The following is a 21,644-nucleotide window of genomic DNA, read 5'->3' as shown; positions in this document are numbered from 1 at the left end:
ACCTGTCCTTATGACCCACCAAAAGTTGTTGTCTTGCTTTTCGGACCAGAAGACACATCTGACCATAAGACAGATGTAGGTTTAGAAGACTAATCGGGGAAAAAATATATATGGTACTAGACCTGGTGCATCCATAGAGCAGGGGCGTCTTGTGCTGTTGGTGGGACAATAGGACAGGTTCGGGAAATCTTGCCTTAGAGGAGGGAGATTGTGGATGCTTGACCACACTTCTTGCCTGCGATTGTTAGGGAGTTGGTATATGTGAAAATAAATAGAGCAAATCCTAGAACCCATGTTAATTAGCTTCCTAGAAGACCTTTATGAAGAACATGAGCAGGCGGAGCCTTTCATTTTCCATTATGTCACCGGCAGTCAGATGAGTCATAAAGCAAACATTAACAATACACACCCTCCAAATCTGCACAACCGGTCTACATTCCAATAGTTCTGCTTTCATGGTTGCTGAGACTTTCCAGCAATGCTCCAAACCTTTGCTGCAATAGCTGTGTTTTTATAGGAGCCTTCTAATGCAGCATGGAGCATTATTTGTGTACCTGTATCTCACATTGCTTTCTCTTCTATTAACAAGCCAGCAGTATTGAAAATTACTTTGTGCATTACCTCTGATTGGGTGCATTATTTTACTGTGGGCGTGTCTTCTAAAGGATAGCACTACTTGCTGAGCATGTTAATCTGCTGTCAAAGCTACCGTATATGGAGACTGCCAGTGCTGAGCTCCAGCTGAAAATGCTACTACCAGTGTGAACAAGGCAGCTCGCTACTAGAGTTGATCAGGGAGTCTAGTAATTGCATTTGCAACTATGGTTTTTGTTACATATGTTACAGTATTCTATGAACTGTTTATTTAAAATTAAAAATTCTCAAAAAATGCGGCAGACCATTATCCCCAGCCTGTGTAGTGATTGGATGCGACTTAGGAGGCCCCAGTGTTGTACAGGTGTATCCCTAGGCAATGGCAGGAGCAATGCTTCTGTAGAGCATTGGGTTCCTGAAAAGTCACCCTACCAATCACTACAGGTGGCCATCTTTTTTTGTGTATTAACATGTAGGTATTACATAGGTCAATAGGCTAGGTAGGGGTTAAAACTGTACTCAAGGGGGAAAAAACACTTTGTGACACTGTCACTTTTTTTTTTTTAAATCTATTGCAATAGCAACAATCCTTCACTTTGAAACCAGATTGGCCTCAATTCATTAAGCATTACCACATTTAGTAATGCAGAAACTGCTAATTTTACCGGTCACCTTGCCAAATTCCAATTCACAATCTACTAGTGAGGTAAATTATCGACTTGTGCAGTAAATACCTCATTAAATACCTTTTACATCCTACTCTAGCCAGCTGATAACTCACTCTTCATGCGGTAACATATTGACAGATTTATCAGGCAGCCAATAGGAAGAGCCACTCAGCCCTGCTTCTCAACTGATTTGGTCCGGAAGATGTGACATCACTGCGGCAGAGCAGGGGAGGGAGACATTTTTAGGCTTTTCTGCATCCCTTCAGATGTGAATATCTGTATACTCTTTTATACAGAAGAGCTCCTCCTGGTGGCTGCAGCACATCTAAAGGAATGCACTGGACATAAAACTTCAACTCATGCACACAGCGTCCTTCCTGACCGCTGACTTGCTCCACAGCTGATAAATAAGACTTACCAAGCAGGGCTAAGGCTCCTTTCACACCAGACAACGCGTGCAGGAGTTTTTTTTTTTTTTGGGGGGGGGGGGGGGGGAGTTCAGTCTTGTTCTGTTCCCTCCTCTCCTGTTTTTGGTATAGTCAGTTATAACAATAGTCTTATGTTACCTGTAAAATTATAGTACATTGTAATATGACATGTCGCACAGATGCTAAATCTTCTTGTCACTTATTTTGCTGTAATGAAATCGCAATTTATTTTGTAACCACTTAATGACAAGCTGACTTCCTGCTAGAGCCTCTTAATGGCTCCAGGACGTTTTTATATGTCAGACAGTGCTGCTGCCGCTGTGCATGTGGAAAAGGAGGGAAAGAGGAAAAGTACACCTTTTTATTTCCAAAAACTATAGTGTCACCATATTTTGTACTAGGGAAATAATAAGCAGATAAAATGTGTGGGTATTATGCACAGTAGCAGTGTTTTTATGTTAAAACTATTGTGTGTGGGGGGTTCCCCCCCCCCCCTTGTTTTTTCCCTTTTAAAATGCATGGAAAATAAAGTAATTACTGAAAACAAATATCAACCCCAATAAGCCCAATTGGTGGTGAAAAAAACAAGATATAAATCATTTCAGTGTGATTAAAGGGATACTGTAGGGGGGTCGGGGGGAAATGAGCTGAACTTACCCGGGGCTTTTAATGGTCCCCCGCAGACATCCTGTTGGTGTAGCCACTCACCGATGCTCCGGCGCCGCCTCCAGTTCACTTCTGGAATTTCTGACTTTAAAGTCAGAAAACCACTGCGCCTGCACGCCCGTGTCCTCGCTCCCGCTGATGTCATCAGGAGTGTACTGCGCAAACACAGACCATACTGGGCCTGCGCTGTGCGCTCTTGATGACATCAGCGGGATCGAGGACACGGCAACGCAGGCGCCGTGGTTTTCAGACTTTAAAGTCTGAAGTTCCAGAAGTGAGGCGGGGCCGGAGCATCGGTGAGTGGCTGTGCCAACACAGGATGTCTGCGGGGGACTGTTAGAAGCCCCGGGTAAGTTCAACTCATTTTCCCCTGAACCCCCCCCCCCCCCCCCCCCTACAGTATCCCTTTTAAGCTATTGGCTAAATGAAAGGTATGAGCACTGAAAGGTGAAAATCGCTCGTCCATTAGGGTAAAAATGCCTTTGGGGTGAAGTGGTTAAATTTAATAGAGATCCCCAAAATATTGAGCAGCTTAAAGCCCCTTTTAGATGGATGGCTGAATAGCTCGCTTTCCGAGCAGTTCAGTCTCCCGCCAGTGCAATTGGGGTGCAATTTAAAGAGGAACTCCAGTGAAAATAACGGAAAAAGTGCTTAATTTTTATAATAATTATTTATAAATGACTTGGTCAGTGTTTGCCCATTGTAAATCTTTCCTCTCTCTGATTTACATTCTGACATCTATCACATGGCCACATTTTTACTGCTGGCAGGTGATGTCTGTGGAAAGAGATGCTGCAGTTTTGGCAGTTGGAAACAGCTGTTATTTCCCACAATGCAGCAAGGCTCACAGACAGGAAACTGTCAGGACCATGGTTCTGACATACTGTGGGAGGGGTTTCACCACAACATCAGCCATAAAGAGCCCACTGATGATCAGTTTGTGAAAAGGAAAAGATTTCTTGTGGAAAAGGGGGCGACGGCTTCTGATTGGGATGAAGTTCAATACTAGGTTACAGTTTCTCTTTAAATGCAGCCAAATTGCAGTGGTTGTAACATCACACATATCAAGCGTTCACATGTGGTGGTGCTGTTGTCTAAACACGGCTGCGTTCATGCTCAGAGCTCACTACCGTATTTGTTTTTTAGGGGGATAAAAGATGCACCTAGGTTTAGAAAGCAAAAAGGGGGTGGTAGAGGAGGGGGATGTTCTGGTAGGTTCCCTGTCTGTAGACAAGTGTAGAAGGGGCTCTGGCAACTAGTGTCTGAGAAGCCTTAATAGAATATCGGCAGTATTGCTGATAGTCTACTAGCTGCTTCAACTGGCGCCCAAACTTACCCTGCACCCTTTTGACATGTACGGGGTGCTCACTGGAGACTACCTCCCTGTTGAACCTTCATAAACCATTTCGCCTGAAACTTAGGACTGTCTTCAGATTTTAGTCCCTTTATGTGATAGGCTTATGGTGGGGATAAAGGGGTGCCAAAAATTGAATGTCCATCGTAGTTCTGTGGCAAGCTTTCAGGCTGGGTGCACATTTGTCAGTGCGTGACAGGTGCGTTTTCTGTCGTGGGCGTTTTATGTGTTTGCGTTTTTTTTTTTTTTTTTATTTCACACACAAGGTTTTGTTTGTGTGTGTGTGTTTCACATATGCAAAGCGCATATGCAACAGGAAACGGAAATGCATCATAAAACATGCGTTAAAATGTAAAACGCAATACCTCTGCTTCACCATTGACTTTCTGTGCGGTTTTTGAAAAATATGCAGCAAAACCGGCGTATATATTTTAAACCGCATATGCGTTTTTTATATGCTTTTTACACAGCCCATTGACTATTCTACCCATAAATGCTGCGTTTTTATGCAATGCTAGCGTTTCTGCCTAGTGTGTTCCCAGCCTCAAGGGGAAACCAATTAACTTGTCTGTTTTGAGAATTTGGAGGAAACCCAGAAAACACAAGGTTATACAAACAGATTTTGAACTTGGGCTCCAACTCTTCTTGGCACAGTGGTGTAGTGGATAGTACTCTTGCAAACAGCCTTTGACATTTCCTATTAAAAAAAAAAAAAAAAAAAAAAAAAAAGCCTGTACCTGTACACAAGTGCTGCTACCAGTTTGTCTCCCAAAGTGTATAAAAACTAAATGGAATAGCCCATTGAAAATGCCTAGATACAGGGATCTGGCCACTCTTCAAATCACAAATCGCTCAGAAAAGCACTCCTAGGGGTTAAAGCTGCAGAGGCCTAATTATTAAACAATGGCCTGGTCACTAGGGGGGTTTAACACCGCGGTCCTTAAAGGATACCCAATGTGACATGATGAGCTAGTCATGTGTATGTACAGTGCCTAGCACACAAATAACTATGCTGTTTCCGTTTTTTTTTTTTTTTTTTTTTTTTTTTTTTCTCTGCTTGAAAGCATTAAATATCAGGTATGTAAGTGTCTGACTCAGACAGGAGGTGACTACATCTATTGGTAGGTGAACAGAGGCACCAGAAGGATAAAAGTACATAACATTTTTTTTTTAAAAATTGCTGGGAGGAAGTGGTGGACTCGCCTTCGTTAAAGCAGACACCAAGGACTGTAAATATATAGATATACACATTTATTGAAAATACCCCAAAGATGCAACGCGTTTCGCGGGCACAACCCACTTCTTCAGGCAACAAGCAGGGGATAAACAGCAATTGAGTTATAGCAAGCAGAGCACCTCTTATTGCCTGAAGAAGTGGGCTGTGCCCGCTTTAACGGAGGCGAGTCCACCACTTCCTCCCAGCAACTTTTTAAAAAAATGTTATGTACTTTTATCCTTCTGGTGCCTCTGTTCACCTACCAATATATTTGAGTCCACCCCTTTCTTCCTATCTACAGAGAGCGACTTCTTAATACTGAGTGAAGACAGGTCTAATCTCACCTGCCTAATGAGTGGTTACCTAGGTGGTAACCCATGTTTGTGAGTATTACCATCTCACTGTTTCATTTATCCATTCAATTTTGACATACTACACCATATTGGGCTCTCGATTTCTCTTCAACTTTAGGAGGTGACTACAGTGTGACCCTCACTGATAAGAAATTCCAACTATAAAACACTTTCCTAGCAGAAAATGGCTTCTGAGAGCAAGAAAGAGATAAAAGGGGGAATTTCTTATCCTTATCAGTGAGGGTCACACTGTAGTCACTTCCTGTCTGAGTCAGGACTGAGTCAGCCACTTACATAACTGATATTTAACTCTTTGAGGCAGAGAGAAAAAGAACACAGCATAGTTTGTGTCCTAGGCACTGTACATACACACGTCTATCTCATCCTGTCACATGTCACTTCGGGTATCCTTTAAAGGAGTGGTCCAAGGAGGGGAAAAAAAAGAAATCTACTTACCTCGGGCTTCCTCCAGCCCCCGGCAACCAACTGTGCCATCGCCGCAGCTCCGTTGACTCCCGTTCCCCTCCGGTGAAGAGACCTCGCCAGGTCAGCATCTTCCTCCATCTTGCAGCGTTCCACGGTGCGGCTCACTGAGTTGCACGGACATCATCCGGGCTGTTCTGCGAAGGCGCAAAACTACTGTGCCTGCGCAGTACAGTCCAGATGACGTCAGCGCGACTCTGAGAGCTGCTCGTGCAGGCGCAGTAGGAATCCTGCGCCGGAGGGGATCCAGGACCACCAGCAGTGATCAGAGCTGCGGAGAGGGCACGGAACGGCTGACACGGGCTGGAGAAAGCCCCAGGTAAGTGGACTTTATTTTTAAAAAGCTTGGATGTGTCCTTTAAGTGGTGAATACTCTTGGTGCTAAATCACACCTGTAGCTCAATAAAAAGAATTGGGAGTTTCACTTTTAAATTAAACTGGAGGTGAGAGGGATATGGAGGAGGCCCTATTTACTTACCCCTATTGGCTTCCACCTAACTTGGCCCTAGACTACAATACACTACACAAGCCAGACCTTAACCTATGACTATGGTAGGGATTATATTATGAGCCCTCTGAGGGACAGTTGTGACAAGACAATATACTCTGTACAGCGCTGTGGAAGATGTCGGCACTATATAAATACAATATAATAGTCATGCTGCTCCTAGAGGTATCATCATTACAGATGTATTTAAATGTTTTGAGTGGCAGGTTTGTTGCAGTGGGTACTTTGGCCACTAGGTGGTGGTAGCATGCAGCATTTGAATGTTCTCCATGTCGTTTCTGAAGGTTTCTATAAGTTCTTGAATTTTTAACTTTTTTTATGTTGTAAGACCGTTACAAGATATGCGTTGCATTGTACCAGTAGATTAACAAAGATTCAGTGAAAAATACAAATAACAAATTAGAACATTGTATTTGCAATATAACATTGTTGTATCAGTTTTTTCAGTACTGACTTTATAATTTATTTATTTTATTTTTTATACTTGTAGGAATCTAAATTATGTCTGGCATAGCCCTAAGCAGACTTGCACAGGAGAGGAAAGCTTGGCGAAAAGACCATCCTTTCGTAAGTCTCACTAGTGATGATGATGATGATGATGATGATGATGATGATGATGATTTATTATTATCTGTTTCTAATCTTTCCCTCTCTTCCACCCAAGGGTTTTGTGGCAGTACCAACAAAAAATCCAGATGGCACAATGAACTTGATGAACTGGGAATGTGCTATTCCAGGCAAGAAAGGGGTAAGGCTGAATTTTATTGAATTCTATGTAGCCTGTGCATTTATGTTCACATTTTGTATACGCCTTTTTGTGCTAATAAAATTTTAGAAGACATTTGCCGAGATTAGTCTTGAGCCGTGGCCAGGGCTGTGGAGTCGGAGCCATTTTGGGTACATGGATTTGGAGGTGTCATGAACGGAGTAGGATGATTTTTGTACCAACTCCTTAGCTTAAGGCCTTTCACAGTGGGACATTAAAGTCGCACGTTATAAAAAATTATAACGCAGACTAATGCACAGCAAAACAGTCTGTGCGACATTTACAGTGCATACGTTGCGTTGTGTGTAACGTGTAGCAATATTTAGAAAGTGCTGCATGCTGTGCGTTTAGCAATAAATTTGCTGCGTTGTGTGTTGCACATGCTCAGTATTTTTTTTTCTTTAAATGTAACGCATGCACCGTTTTTGTTCCATCAGTATGCGACAAACTGCGCACCAAGAGACACGACGCAGTGCAAAATAACATCCAATTTCATAACCTACATGCGCTGCGTTAGGGGCACGTTGTGAAAAAGGCCTAATACTTACTGGTCTGTGTATTTGGTACAAAAATCACCTCACTCCTCAGTTTATGAAACCACCGACTCCCAGGTACCCAAAATTGCTCCAACTCTGACTCCACAGCCCTGGCTGTAGCTTCTGATCCCTGATGTGGGCTGAGAACTTGAGCAAAGTTCAAACTGCATGGCTGAGTGGAGGGGCGTACTTTCCAAAATGGTGTGGACAAATTTGGGCGTAGATGGAAGCTGAAAGCCTGCTCACTCTGCTGCAGCCAAACTCCTGCCTGTGTTAAATACCATTCCCTCTACAAGTTGCAACTGGAGAGCGGGGAGGGTGTATAATTTGGGCACTGGCAGTTGCTGAGCGCCACTATAGCTGTAATTTTCATTACGGTCTAAAGCCGCGCCAAAATAATTGACATAGCGTTGAGCTGAAATTAGCGGTCTACTCCTTGGGGCCTATTTGGATACTGTCCCTTCAACCTGGGCTCAGGATCACGAGCTTGGCAAAGCCATACGGCCACAAAACATTGCGCGGGTCTCCCCCGCCACTGGTGTGGCCAGCCACAAGAAGTTTTTTCTGTATCACGTTTTAATCATCTTTTGAACGTTGATGGTGTTGTGGCATGAGACAGGTTAATGTGACCCTTCTGTCACGTTAAACTGTTACACCTGCTTTTCCAGATGAGATGTTGGCACCGTACTCATGCATTGCAGTTTCACTTCCCAGGGCATTCACAGCAGCGGTCAGTCATTGAATGTCTTGCTCTGGGGCAGAAGGCTGCATGACACAAAGCCTAGGCTAAACGGCACTGGGAGGGCGGGGCAACATTTAATATACAGTCACTAGTTATAGGAAGCATTTCTGATAATTGCCATAAAAATTGGTACTAAATATTATGTTCTGTCTTTAAGTTAGGCAGAAATTCCTGCAGTCCCGTTCTTAGATCACTCAAAGGATGCAAACGCTCATAGGTTTTATTCTGGCAGAAATCTGGCTTGGTGTAAGAGGGCTTTAACTGGGTTATAAAACGGAGCTGTAGAGTCAGAGCAATTTTGGATACCCAGAGTCAGTCTGAGTTGAAGTTGGATAATTTTTGTATCCACTTTACCGCCCTGAAAAAACAAAACTATAGGACTGTGTATATGAGATGCACACAGATGCCAGTGGAGACTATAAATACTGTTACATGGTGTGGTCTAAACCAGGCATGGGCAAACTTGGCCCTCCAGCTGTTAAGGAGCCACAATGCATTGCAGGAGTCTTGCAGCCACAGTCATGACTCATAAAGGCAAATGTGTTGTGGGACTTGAAGTTCCTAAACAGCTGGAGGGCCAAGTTTGCCCAAGCCTGGTCTAAACCATCCTAAAGGTGCCCATACACTCGTCAGATTGGCAGCAGATAAGAAATGCATCTGATGATCTATCTGATGCGTTTTTAGAACTTTTTTTTTTTACCAGGATAGAATTCCAATAGATTTCAGTTTGAAATCTATTGAAATTCGATCTGATGGCATTTTTTTTTGCCATCAGATTTCCATTAAGGCCAATGCAAAATCATCAGATCGACCTAAATTTTCCACCCTTCCAGTTCAATGGAAATGCATCGAAATTGGCCATCGATCGGTCAATTGGCCAACCGATTTGCGATCGGTCGGCCAGAAAATCGGCTGAGTGTATGGGCCCCTTTAATGTCCATACTGAAACTGTGGAGAATTAAAATAGTGTTTACAGAAATCTCTTTAGACATTACTGTTAACTCCTCTGCAATTTCCACTTGTTTTCGGTTTGCTGCAGACCCCCTGGGAGGGAGGATTATTTAAATTACGGATGCTTTTTAAGGATGATTATCCCTCTTCGCCCCCAAAATGTAAGTACCTTTTAGAGAATTTCTGCATCAGTGTTAATTGTGTGTTTAACCTAGCTGATCGTTTTTCCTTGGCTGCGGCTTTCCTCCGAACTGACTTATGGGTTTCTGTGCCTTTTCACTTTCATGGCAAGCTTTACATTGTCCTATGCTATCCTTAAAGCGGTATACAACCCTGACCTAATATTCAATAAAAACATGGTTTCCTACTTTTTATATGCCATACGGTTAGCATATTTGCTTTTGTGCATTAGTATTCATTTAGAAATTATACGTTCCTAAAGTACACTTATTTTACTCTGAGAGATGACTTTACGTTTTTATTTATAATTGCTTTATTCATCCTATAACTTAATCAGATGTCTGCCTTTGTTCAGGGGACTCGGCAGTGTGAGAGAACGCTTTGTTTACATTTCTCACTTGACACAATTAAACACAAGATAACATTATCTAAAGTTCGGAAGCGGACAGCTCTGCTGGCGGGGAAGCTTTTAAAGCCTGTGTTAACCCTTTGAATGCAGTTCTAGTAATGAAAAAAAAAATGGTTGTATATAATATGCTGTAAATAATCAGAGCAAAGTAGAAATGGTGGGTTTCATTCCGCTTTAATGCAGAGCGGGCTATCCCTTAAAGAGACTCTGATGCAAGTCTAAATTCTCTTTATTAACTTGTATTCATTTGAATCACCCTCAGTCCTGCTAAACTGGCGCTATCCTGTGGCAAAGCAAGGGGTTTATACCCACAAAATCCACAACTTTCTTGGTTGTGGATTTTGCTGCTCATGGAGGCAGAGCTATGAGCTGCAGCTCTGGCTCCATGCGCATCAATCGCCGTGCGGATCTCCGCCTCTCCCCGCCCCTCTCAGCGAAGGAAGACTGAGAGGGGAGAGGCGGCGATCAGCCGGGATTGACACGCTGAGGCAGAGCTACAGCCATTAGCTCTGCCTCATTCAGGAAGCGCTCCCCAGACACAGGAGAGGGGATTTGGGGTGTATAAACCCCTTGTTTTGCTGCGGTTTAGCAGGGCTGAGGGTGATTCAAATGAATAAAAGTTAATAAATGGAATTTAGACTTGCTTCAGAGTCTCTTTAAAGAATACATCCGGGGTGTTTAAAAAAAACAAAAAAAAAACAGATCTACTCACCTGGGACTTTCTCCAGCCCCTTGCAGCTGATGTGTCCCTTGCTCCAAGCCAGTGGCCCTGGGTCTCCTCTGCAGCAGCCAACCTGTGTCGAATACTCCCAACTACGTGAACATGGCCACGTAGAGGCTGCCAACCTCGCCATGTCCGCTGCTGCATCGGAGGGGACCCTGGCTTGGAGCGGAGCTACGGCGAGGGACACAAGCTGCCAGGAGCTGAAGAGAGCCCCAGGCAAGTAGATCTACCTGGAGCTTCTATACAGAATTGCAGATGGCTCCTGCAATTCTCCTATGGGGGTAAGAATTGCGTGCATTTTTGCACTGCGGCTCAAATGTGATTTCTTCCATGAGGAAATGCCTAGATAGCAGGGCTGGTAAAGGAGGTGCTAATTTCTTTTTAGTCGAGGCATAAAAATACAGTAAAACTTTCATGTACTCGCTGTTCATCATGGTCTAGTAGGTATTGGGGAAATGCAAATGTTATGGTCTATTTATGTAGCTTGGAAATCTACTGATTAGATGTAGTAGCTGCTCTGATTAGTCCATTGAAAGCTGCATATATTTACATTAAAGTACCATAGTAGCGATGGTCAAGAATATGCAAACTTCTAAGCATATTATAAAGTATAAATAAATTCATTGAAAGCTGCATATATTTACATTAAAGTACCATAGTAGCGATGGTCAAGAATATGCAAACTTCTAAGCATATTATAAAGTATAAATAAATTCAATCTAGCTAATTGACACTCATTATGCAGATGTTTAAAGGGAACCTGAGATGAGCCGTGTGGGTGTGTTTATACTTACCTGGGACTTCCAGCTCCTTTAGGTGAGCGGCATGCGCAGAATCGCACGGCTGGCCAGATTACCGGGAACAAGAGGACAGCGAGGGACCCTACACACCTAATGGGGCAGGAGGAAGCCCCAGGTAAGTATAAATACACCCACACGGCCTATCTTGGGTACACTTTAAAGACTTGACTGAGTGGTTGGTTGTCCTCTAGCGAGCGTAGTTGAGACAGTAAAGGTGCCCATACACTCATCAGATAAGAAATGCATCTGATGATCTATCTGCTGCCAATGTATATGATGCGTTTTTAGAACATTATTATTATTTATTTTTTTATTTTTTTTCCAGGATCGAATTCCAATAGATTTCAGTTTTTTAAATCTATTAAATATTCGATCTGATGGCATTTTTTTGCCATCAGATTTCCATTAAGGCCAATGCAAAATAAGCAATCTCATCAGATCGACCTAGATTTTCCACCCTGCCAGTTCGATGGAAAACCATAGAAGTCGATCGAAATCGGCCATCGATCGGTCGATTGGCCAACCAATTGGCGATCGCTCGATTTGGATCGCTCGGTCGGCCAGAAAATCGGCTGAGTGTATGGGCCCCTTAAGTGTTCCTGTGCATTGTACAGCAACCTGCACTGCAATAGTCCCACAATGGGGGACTTCAAATGCTGCTTATGTCCTTTGCCACATTGATGATTAAATTTCAGCAACACGACACGAATTGATAAGATGTCTCTCTTCCATCTCTGAGTGGGGTTTGTTTTTCACTTTGACCTGCATGACTTTCATGCCTCTTGTGCACTAGTCTTCTTAATACCTGAAATGTGCCTTTCACCACTGAGTTCTCCTCCTTTTTGTGAGATGCAGCTTGACTATAGAGCTCTGACATGCAGACAGACACTTAAAGCAATTATCTGCGCAATGATTGCCAATTAGCTGCTTTATATTTCTCTTGGGGAACTATGACCTGAATAAAGCAAAATCCTCCTAGAAATGCTGCAGCAAGTGCCAAATATCCAAGTGTAAGATCAGAGGAGGGGGAGGGGGGGGGGGGGAGATGATACAAGAATACCTTTTTTGATTTAGAACAATACTAAATCTATCAAAAACTCAAAAACCCACAAAGGTCCCTAAACTTTCAGGGATGAATGTGGATCTGAACTTTCACAGAACAGAAGGAAAACCTAATAAATATACCCTGTATGTATTTAGAGTCTATCTTGTCTACTACCCTCTCATCTTTCATTGTAATTTGATCTCTCAGCTGTGTCAGCTCAGGAATCTCCTCTGCCACAGCAGAGCAGCTAATTTGTAAACACAGGATGTTAATGTCTGCTTCCATAAAAGCAGGAAGTAGAAACAATGAAGATTTATTGTAGGATTTGTATCAGCTGTAATAAATGATTTTCTTTAACGTTGCATCAAAACGCAACGTTCTACTGTGAAAGAGGCCTTAAAGTCGCAATGCAAATTACTACGCAATGCCCCCAAAAAGTTGCAACTTAATGCCCCGTTATCTTCGCATACAGGCAATGAAAAGTATGCTTCCAAGTCATTACTGAGCATGTGCAAACAGTCCAACGCAGCTAATAACGTGTATAACGCACTGCATGCAGCACTGTCTAATAACACTACACGTTACACACAAACGCACTGTGAATGTCGCACAGACTTGGCATTGCTGTGCGTTAGTCTGCATCGAAACTTTTTTTCTAACGTGCAACTTTAACGTCTCACTGTGAAAGAGGCCTAAAGGTTATTAGGCTGTTTATCTTTTAGATCAGAGAGGAAGTTCTGAGGTTCAGGTCCGCTTTAGGACTGAGGCTAGTTAACACTGGGGTCTTCATTGTAATCCTGTTTTGAGAGAATGTGCAGCACAATGGGAGAAGACGCACCGTGTGGTGCAGGGCATACAGTACAGTATATGACAGATATGCCTTATCACAACTGTAAATGCGCATGTGCTGTCCAGAATGCCTCTACAGGAATGCACTATTAAGGTGCGTACACACGCACTACTGTAACAAATGACTGGTCTGTCAGACCCTCCCGCTGGGCGGGCGTTCTGCTGACAGTAGTGCGTGTGTACAGTATGTCAGGCAGACTGATAAGGCTTATCAGTCTGCCGACACCACGTACACACATGCTACTGTCGGCAGAACGCCCGCCCAGCTGGAGGGTCTGACAGACCCGTCCGTTACAGTAGTGCGTGTGTACGCACCTTTACACTATATAATTTACATTTGCTGGGTGAGGATACTGCTTAATCCAAAGTGTGAAAGTAGCCTAAAAATGTTGCACTGCACTATTGGTGGTTCCTCCTGCTTCAGTAATGTAAGTAGTTGCTGCTTGGCCCAACATCTGTCCTCTTTGCTACGATTTCCTGTGCCGAATGTTAGTGCGGACAAACTTTCACCTGATGGCCATCTTGTAGCAGATCACTGAAAACTGATTTGGTGGGGTAGATCCCCAGTGATGTTAATGGGGCTCTTGGTCTACTTTTATACTGTTGTGTTGCAGTTGATTCAGAGTTATGCAAAATTTTATTACAAATGAATGCCGCTTGAAAATGAACCAATCGAAATCCACCTTGTCCGGATGTGATCAGTTCATTTTCACGCTGCATAGATGTGCAGAAGAGGCTGGCCAGATTACCGTGCGAGATAGCAGCAGGATGGTGAGGTACCCCATGCAACTCATGGGCCTTCAGGAAGCTCCAGGTGTATATAAATGCAGCTCTTTTACATATCTCAGGTTTCCTTTTAAGGCCCCGTTTTTTTCCACTAGAGGTGACTCTGCCCAACTTCAAGCACCCAAATCCAGAATCTCAATCTATTAATATGCTGCTTTTGGCACGTGGAGATAACACAAACTGAAGCACTGCTTCAGAATTCTGGACATCCCATTTCACAGCTACAGGGATTCAAAAGTGTGTTTGTTTGTTTTTTTTGTTGTTGTTGTTTTTCCCCCTTGTCTTATCCAAAGCTGTTCCCTTCCAATTCAAAGTTTACAACCACTACAAAATAATACAACCAAATGCTCCAGAATTGCTAGGCATAAATAGGAAATTACTAGGCACATGCCGAGAATCACGAAGCGATTATGCTCCACCATTTATTTATTTATTTTGGTGTGATATTTTTTATTTTTATTTTTTTCTTATTTATTCCTGCAGGTAAATTTGAGCCTCCCTTATTCCACCCTAATGTTTATCCATCAGGCACGGTGTGTCTGTCCATCTTAGAAGAAGATAAGGATTGGAGGCCAGCAATCACAATAAAACAGGTTGGTTTTGCATGCTTGTAGTGGAGCATCGTCTGTCTTGCATTCTCTCGCTGACTCTTTCCATCTTTCCGCAGATCTTGTTAGGAATACAAGAACTTCTAAATGAACCAAATATACAAGATCCAGCTCAAGCAGAGGCATACACAATTTACTGGTCAGTATCCAGCGTGGGCAATATAGTGAAATATCTTGTTCAGGCAGAAGGGCTTATTTCTTTAGTAAGCAGCACGGTGGCGTAGTGGTAAGCGCTCTCGCCTTGCAACGCGTGCACCCTGGTCACATCCCGTAGCTGGCAGTGTTCTGCGCGTAATTCGCTAGTGCGCAGAATGCTCCTTGCACCCTGAGAGCGTGACTAGGGAGCACACCGCTCAAGGACACGCATGCGCAGTAGCCCAGCTTTGCGGGGGTCGCGGCTGCTCTGAGGGGATCAGGAGGATGTTGTGGTCACAGTTGGAGTGTAGGGGGCTGGAAGAAGCCCCAGGTAAGTTTAAATCTTTTATTTTTACCTAAAGTGGACCCAAATTAAAAATACAAGATTTCAGAAATAAAATCTATGTTCTAACTTATAATAATAAATAGCAGCCTTTTTTCAGCTGCATGATGACAAATATAAAATATTTTACACTTATTGGAGGAACCCCCTCCCTTCCTTTTTATATTGCTGGGACAGAATCCGGCAGACTGGTGGAGGAGATTTAAAAAAAAAAAAAAAAACAGGCTGCTACTGATGTCACAAGGGAGGTGATCTCAGCTTGTGTGAGATTTCACATAGATGACGCCCCTGTGAGGGAGGGTAGCTGATGACCCACACACCCATGCTTTTAAACCTCCTACTAAGCTAATACTACTAAACCTCCTACTAAGTAATGGCTGCCGCCTGTATAACCCTAGTTATGAAAAGAGAAGGGTGAAAAGCATGCACTGAAATGCTCATAGGCTTGAAGGAGTGTTTTATCTTTGTATGTGTTAGTGGTGCAACTAAATATTTTGTGTTAAAAAAAAAAAAAAACCCCAAGTGTTCTAAAATTATGGTGTACAAAAGTCTAAGTAGCTATGTAAGATTTTTTGTTTTTTAATGCTAAATATCAGAGACAAAGGCTGTAATTCGTTGTGTGTAGGTTGCAGTTGCATTGGAAGAAATCATTAGCAAAGGGGAGTCTGTAGACAATGAGAAATGTGACACAGACAGTGCTGGTCTCTGCATCTCTCAAACCAGAGTATCTTCTTTGAAAGGGGGGAAAAAAAAACTTCCTTGGTACTACAACAAGTTTCACTCACAATTTACAAATGTTTACCTCATGCTGGAAATAAGATACATTTTCCTCTGCTTTCAGTGCATTATTCTCCTCAGACAGCTCATTCAGTGCTGGTTCACACTTAGGTGCTTTTCAGTTTTTTTGTTGTTGTTGTTGTTGTTTGTTTTCCCGATTGTTGTCCATCAGCAAAGCGCTGTTGCTAATGTATCCCTATGGAATCATTCTTACGACAGCGTTTGAGATTTGCACAAATTGCAAACATGCTGTGTGCAACATTTTGGGGGCAATTTTTTTCCCCCCTTTACCTCCCTCAGCCTGGCCTGTCACCCTCACTCAGTGAATTGTGAAAGGAATTTGATAACCTTAAAGTGTACCATAGATGAGAAAAATCATACATAACTTCCGACAGCCCCCTCCAGCCTAATTGCTCCCTCAGTGCTCTCTTCTGCCTCCTTGATCTTTCAAAAGGGATCTGGGTATCTGCAGCCAGTCGGGGAATGTGCAGTATGGCTGAGCGCGCTCCCTGTCTTGCTTCTAACGCCTGCATCTGCGTAGGTGCAGAAAGCTGACCGGGGGCAGCTGTGCTGCGCACTATGCCCCAAATGGTAGGGGATACCGGAGCCCTTCACGGAAGATCGAAGAGGCTGAGGACGGCACCGAGGGAGTGTTCAGGCCGGAGGGAGCTGACGGAAGCCCCAGGTAGGTAAATCAGCATATGGGAATAATATAGAATAGGTAAAACTAAATATATATTCTAACGGATTTCAAGATAAAAATAAGATCCATGGCAACACAACACCCCCGCCCTCCCTCCCCCCCCCCCCCCCCCCCAAAAAAAAAAAAACTGAGCTACAGAGAGGTGGACGTTCGTTGCTGTTAAGTTAGATGTGTAATAAATGAAGATGGTCACCAGGCACTGATCACAAGAGTCCTACATTTTAAAAGGATATGGGACTAAAGCTACACTCAGCATGGCATTTGCATTTCATTCCATGTAAAAACGGTACAGAAAAGTGCAACATGTGCATAACATGCCGTCAATGAAAAGTGTTATGCAGTATCTCACTGCATTGGGATACTGCACTCTAAGATCGCACTGTGAACGTCACATAGGGTTGACTTTGTAGTGCAGCTTTCACATTACAATGTGACCATTGCGTTGTGACCGTAGCCTAAAGCGATTTATTTAGGGAGACCAATAACCTCTACGCCGTATAAAGTACTTTACCAGCTGATGGCTCTGCTCACTAACCCCTGTACTGTACAATAAAAAATATAAAAATGTGTAGATGGCGCCTTCAAATTTGTTATAGCATTTACCATCCAGTGATTTTGCAGGCTTTGTCCATTTCTTTCTTTCTTCCGCATAAACACTAATTGCTTGTGTGGTTTTTTTGTTTTTATTTTCCAGCCAAAACAGAGTTGAATATGAAAAAAGAGTCAGAGCACAAGCCAAGAAGTTTGCACCATCATAAGCTTCAACCATGCGGCATCTTACAATAAAAACTTAAAAAAAACACAAAAAATAAAAAAGGAAGGGATTGGTTTGGCAAGAACTTGTTTACAAAAGAAATTTTTTTGCAAAATTGATGCTATATACAAAAACAAACGGTCACTTAGGGGAGGGGGTCATATGTGTGCCATTTTCCATTTTTCGCCACTTGTATAGAGTTCTAAATTTTGCTGAATATTCCCCCCAGTTTTTTCATACAGGGTCTCTTCCTTCCGTCTTTTTGTATTTTGATTGTTATGATGTAAAACTTGCTTTTATTTTAATATTGATGTCAGTATTTCAACTGCTGTAAAATTATAAACTTTTATACTTCTATAAATCCACTAGTAATCTATAGTTTTATTTTTTTTTTCCTTTGCTCTCCGATGCAGGCATGCTTTAAAACGATGTTTAGAATAATATCTAGCCTGTAGCTGGCTGCGTAAAAAGAGAAAATTACAAAACTATGTCATATTCCACCCCCTCCCTGCCTCCCCAGATTTCATTTTTAAGGCCTTTTTAACTAGGGTGTCACTCCCTGGACAACCTAGCCCTCAGTCAGTCAGCAACTTGCTTCTGCATCACTTCCTTTTTGTTTATATGGCGTTCTGTCTGTGTTGCTGTTTAGATTTATTAAACTGTTTATATAAAGGTTTTGTTTTTTTGTTTTTGTTTTTTTTTTTTCTTCATCTTTTTCATGAAAAAGGACCATAAAAGCAGAAACCTTTTTGGCTTGTAAATTGGCTTTTTATTTTATTTTTTTCCCTTTTTTGTTTATTCTGTAAAAAGAACTGTAATGTTCATGGAACATAGGATACGCAAAGATTTTTTTGGCCTGGTATCTCGATGTAATTGGCTGATTAGTCTGTATATGTTTGTAATCCCAAAATGCAAACTTCAATAAACAGCAGTAAACCAAAAAAATAAAAAAAGATATATTCTGGTAAGTATAATCTTTGTTATAGATCCGGTGATCTCGTGAACACTGTAAACGCAATTCTGATGCAAATAATAAAACAAGTCAATTGGAACTGACCGCTTTAGTAAATACCTTTTTGTCTCTGATGTATGTTTATGTAAGGCCTTTGTTTTAATGTTTGCTGGCATGACAGCAAGCTTCAATGACATATGATGGGAAATGTGATTAAAATATAACTTGTGTACACTTGTGAACTTTTTATTTAATTTTTTTTTATTTTTTTCTTGACAAACATTCCAGTAGACACTAAAACCGAATATTGAGGCTGCCATGTTGGTTTCCTCCTAAACAATACAACTTGCCTGGCTGTCCTGCTGCTTCCATTCCCCTAAGGCTAGGCTCACAGAAGTCAGTTGCATATCACTTGTGTTATGGGTGTGAACTGTAATGGAGGCTGGACAGAGACGTTAAAGAGACTCTGTAGCAAAAAACAGGTGTATTTGTCTCTGGATCTTATTGGAGCTTCCTCCGTCCCACGGTGGTCTCACTCTGGCCCTCGGAAGGCACAGCTGACAATTTGTCAGGCTGTGCAATAGTCACCTTCCCTGGCTCCAGCGGGTGGCGCTGTTGCAGCTCTTCACTCGGAAATGGCCGATTCCCCCTGCTGCGCCTGTGCTGGAACCAGGAAGGCAAATATTTACATCCCTGACGTACGGGGAGCAGTAACTCGGGGGAAACCTTGATAGGATCCAGAGGCTTTTCCCTCCCAAGGTGAGTACCCCCAGGGGCATTTTGTTCTTATTACAGATTCTCTTTAACACAAAGCCTGCATGCAGCGATTTAGGATAATGCAATCAGTTACAATGCAGTACTGTGAACAGGCCCATAGAATTGTGTGGGCAGTGAGTTAACATTCAGGATTATTCTGCAACGCAACTGAGCTCTGTGAAGTAGCCTGAAGGTGGGGGATGTAAAGTCGTACCGCACATCATACCATTATGTTGCATACATTTAGGGAAGCATCACTATGTCGCCAGGCATGTTTTGTAGTATCGCACTGCTTGCAGGAGAGTAATGCACTCAGGCCAAACTGAATGTGACATTTCTTTTGTATTGAAGTGGGATGTTTATGGGTTATGATGCTGCTGTTATGCTGCACTGCAATTCCTTAGGCCCCGTTTCCACTATTGCGAATCCGCATGCGTCTTGCGTATGCGGATTCGCATAGACAATATAAGTGAATGGGCCTGTTTCCACTTATGCGTCTGCAGGAGCGTTTTATTGTGCAGAGAAAATCTGCATGGAACACCCTGCAGAATTCGCCTGCGTGTGGAATGCAGGCGAATCGCACATAATGTATTTAATAGGGAAATCGCATGCGTTTCCCCATGCGTTTTTGCCGCGAATTCGCATAGGTACCAATGTAAATTCACACAGGCAGTGACATGGTTAAAATCGCATATACCCTCACCTATGCGAATTCGCGGCAAAAAACGCATGGGGAATCGCATCCGCATGCGATTTCATCAGCGGTGGAATCCAGGCGATTCCGCACCGCAATAGTGGAAACGAGCACTTACTGTTGACACAGCCTTTTACTTTTAAGCATGACTATCAGATGGGTTTTGACTAATCTGACTGGGCTAGCCACATTGTTGTTTCAGGTGTGTCGCCAGAGAGATCAGCAGGTTGCCAGGCAACTGATATTTATTAAAAGGAAGAAATGTCAGCCTCCATACCCCTCTCACTTCAGGTGTCTAAGATTTTAAAGGACAGCTGAAGCGAGAGCTATGTGGAGGCTGCCATATTTATTTCCTTTTAAGCAATACCAGTTGCCTGGCATCCCTGCTGATCCTCTGCCTCTAATACTTTTAGCCATAGGCCCTGAACAAGTTAGCTGCATGCTTGTCTGGTGTTTTTCAGGCACTACTATAGCCAAACAGATCAGCAGGCCTGTCGGGTATTAAAAAGAAACAAATATGGCACCCTCCATATCTCACTTCAGTTGTCCTTTAAGGTGTATGGGTGTGCAGATAAACTGCCTAATCTGCAAAAGGATATGGTATATGGGTGTGCCGTTTACCAAACGTTTGCTATAGCCACAGTGAAAGGAGTATCTACCTTCAGTGATGCACACATGGAGGGAGACTCCGCTGGAGGTCTGCGTAAGGGCCGATTTCCACTAGGCGGCTGGCACTTTAAGTGATGCAAGCATGCTTCCAGATCGCTAAGATGTGCCATGCGTGGCTAGGGATTTGGGTGCGGGCTACAGAAATCTGCAGCATGCCGTCCACCATCTCACCACAGTGCGGTTCAGAAAGCAAACAATTGAAAGTATAGGCAGTGCTCGCCTGTGGGGAAATGCTGCAGATTTGGCTGTAGTTGAAACACTGGCCCTTATGGCAGAACAGCATGTTTCTATTGATGAGTCACTGGCATGTGTGATATTGCTGCCTTCAGACAAATACTTTCTTTTGCATCTGAACATGGAACAGCTGTGCTCAGCTGCAACTACATGTGTCAGGGGGTTCCTGTGCCAAGGGCCCAGCTAGTGGATGGGAGCAGCTGACAGGTTAATTCATTGCCTTTAGCTGTCCATACTTTTTTTTTTTTTTTTTGTCGTCTTAGTGCATTAGATCTGTGAGTAAAACTGACTGGTGGCCTCCAAGCAGAAGGCACATCTGGATGGTGTTTAGAATGACCAATGTGGGGGGGGGGGGAAATCCTCATGCCAGTCATGCTTAAAGCCCACCTGATCTGAGAGGGATATGAAGGCTAAAAGTGGCTATACATCAGGTGACTTGGCAGCCGATCAACCATCCAATTTTATTATCGAATTGGATGTAAATCTGTGCTGCCAAGTGCATGCCCGACCAATGCAAACAGACAATGCAACCAATTTTACATCCTGAATCTATCGCGCATACTGCAAGATTTTGGGCTGACTTGCTCGATTGGGTGCACGGCGGGCACTGAGTGCTATTTCCAGACGAGCGTGACTAAACCCCCGACCCTGTGCCCCATGTAATGTATATATTACCTGTCCACAGCCTGTGCTTGTCCCTCCACTGCTCCAGGCGCATTCCCCTCTATACGCGCATGCCCTGCGTGCTTTCCTGGTTAAGGAGCGTGTGTGATGCCACACGTGGACCCTTACTAGGAAACCACGTGGTGCATGCGGAGGAGGAATCCCAGAAACCAGCGGGGAGCACAGCGGCGGATGTGGCACACAAGGTCGATTCTAGAATATCTGCAATTGGCCTGTGGTGTATGGGCAGCTGACTGATCTCTCTTATCAGGTTTGATAGAGATTTTTCACTTGGTTG

At 43.2% G+C, this 21,644-nt stretch overlaps 1 protein-coding gene across 1 annotated transcript in view; it reads left to right on the top strand.

Annotated features, from left to right (window-relative positions):
• UBE2I (ubiquitin conjugating enzyme E2 I) overlaps positions 1-18,564 on the top strand; it is a 50,046-nt gene extending 31,482 nt beyond the window's left edge. Inside the window, exons 2-7 of the mRNA XM_068244543.1 lie at positions 6,761-6,837; positions 6,935-7,018; positions 9,354-9,426; positions 14,542-14,651; positions 14,726-14,805; positions 17,319-18,564. Coding sequence (XP_068100644.1) covers positions 6,772-6,837; positions 6,935-7,018; positions 9,354-9,426; positions 14,542-14,651; positions 14,726-14,805; positions 17,319-17,382 — 477 coding nt within the window. The 5' untranslated portion in view covers positions 6,761-6,771 and the 3' untranslated portion in view covers positions 17,383-18,564. The remainder of the gene's footprint in view (positions 1-6,760; positions 6,838-6,934; positions 7,019-9,353; positions 9,427-14,541; positions 14,652-14,725; positions 14,806-17,318) is intronic.
• The last annotated feature ends 3,080 nt before the right edge of the window (positions 18,565-21,644 follow it).

The sequence above is a fragment of the Hyperolius riggenbachi genome, chromosome 7 (genome assembly GCF_040937935.1).
Source record: "Hyperolius riggenbachi isolate aHypRig1 chromosome 7, aHypRig1.pri, whole genome shotgun sequence".
In the NCBI taxonomy this organism is placed as follows: domain Eukaryota; kingdom Metazoa; phylum Chordata; class Amphibia; order Anura; family Hyperoliidae; genus Hyperolius; species Hyperolius riggenbachi.
Note: the sequence above shows the minus strand (reverse complement) of the source record. Positions and strands in the feature narration are given on the sequence as shown.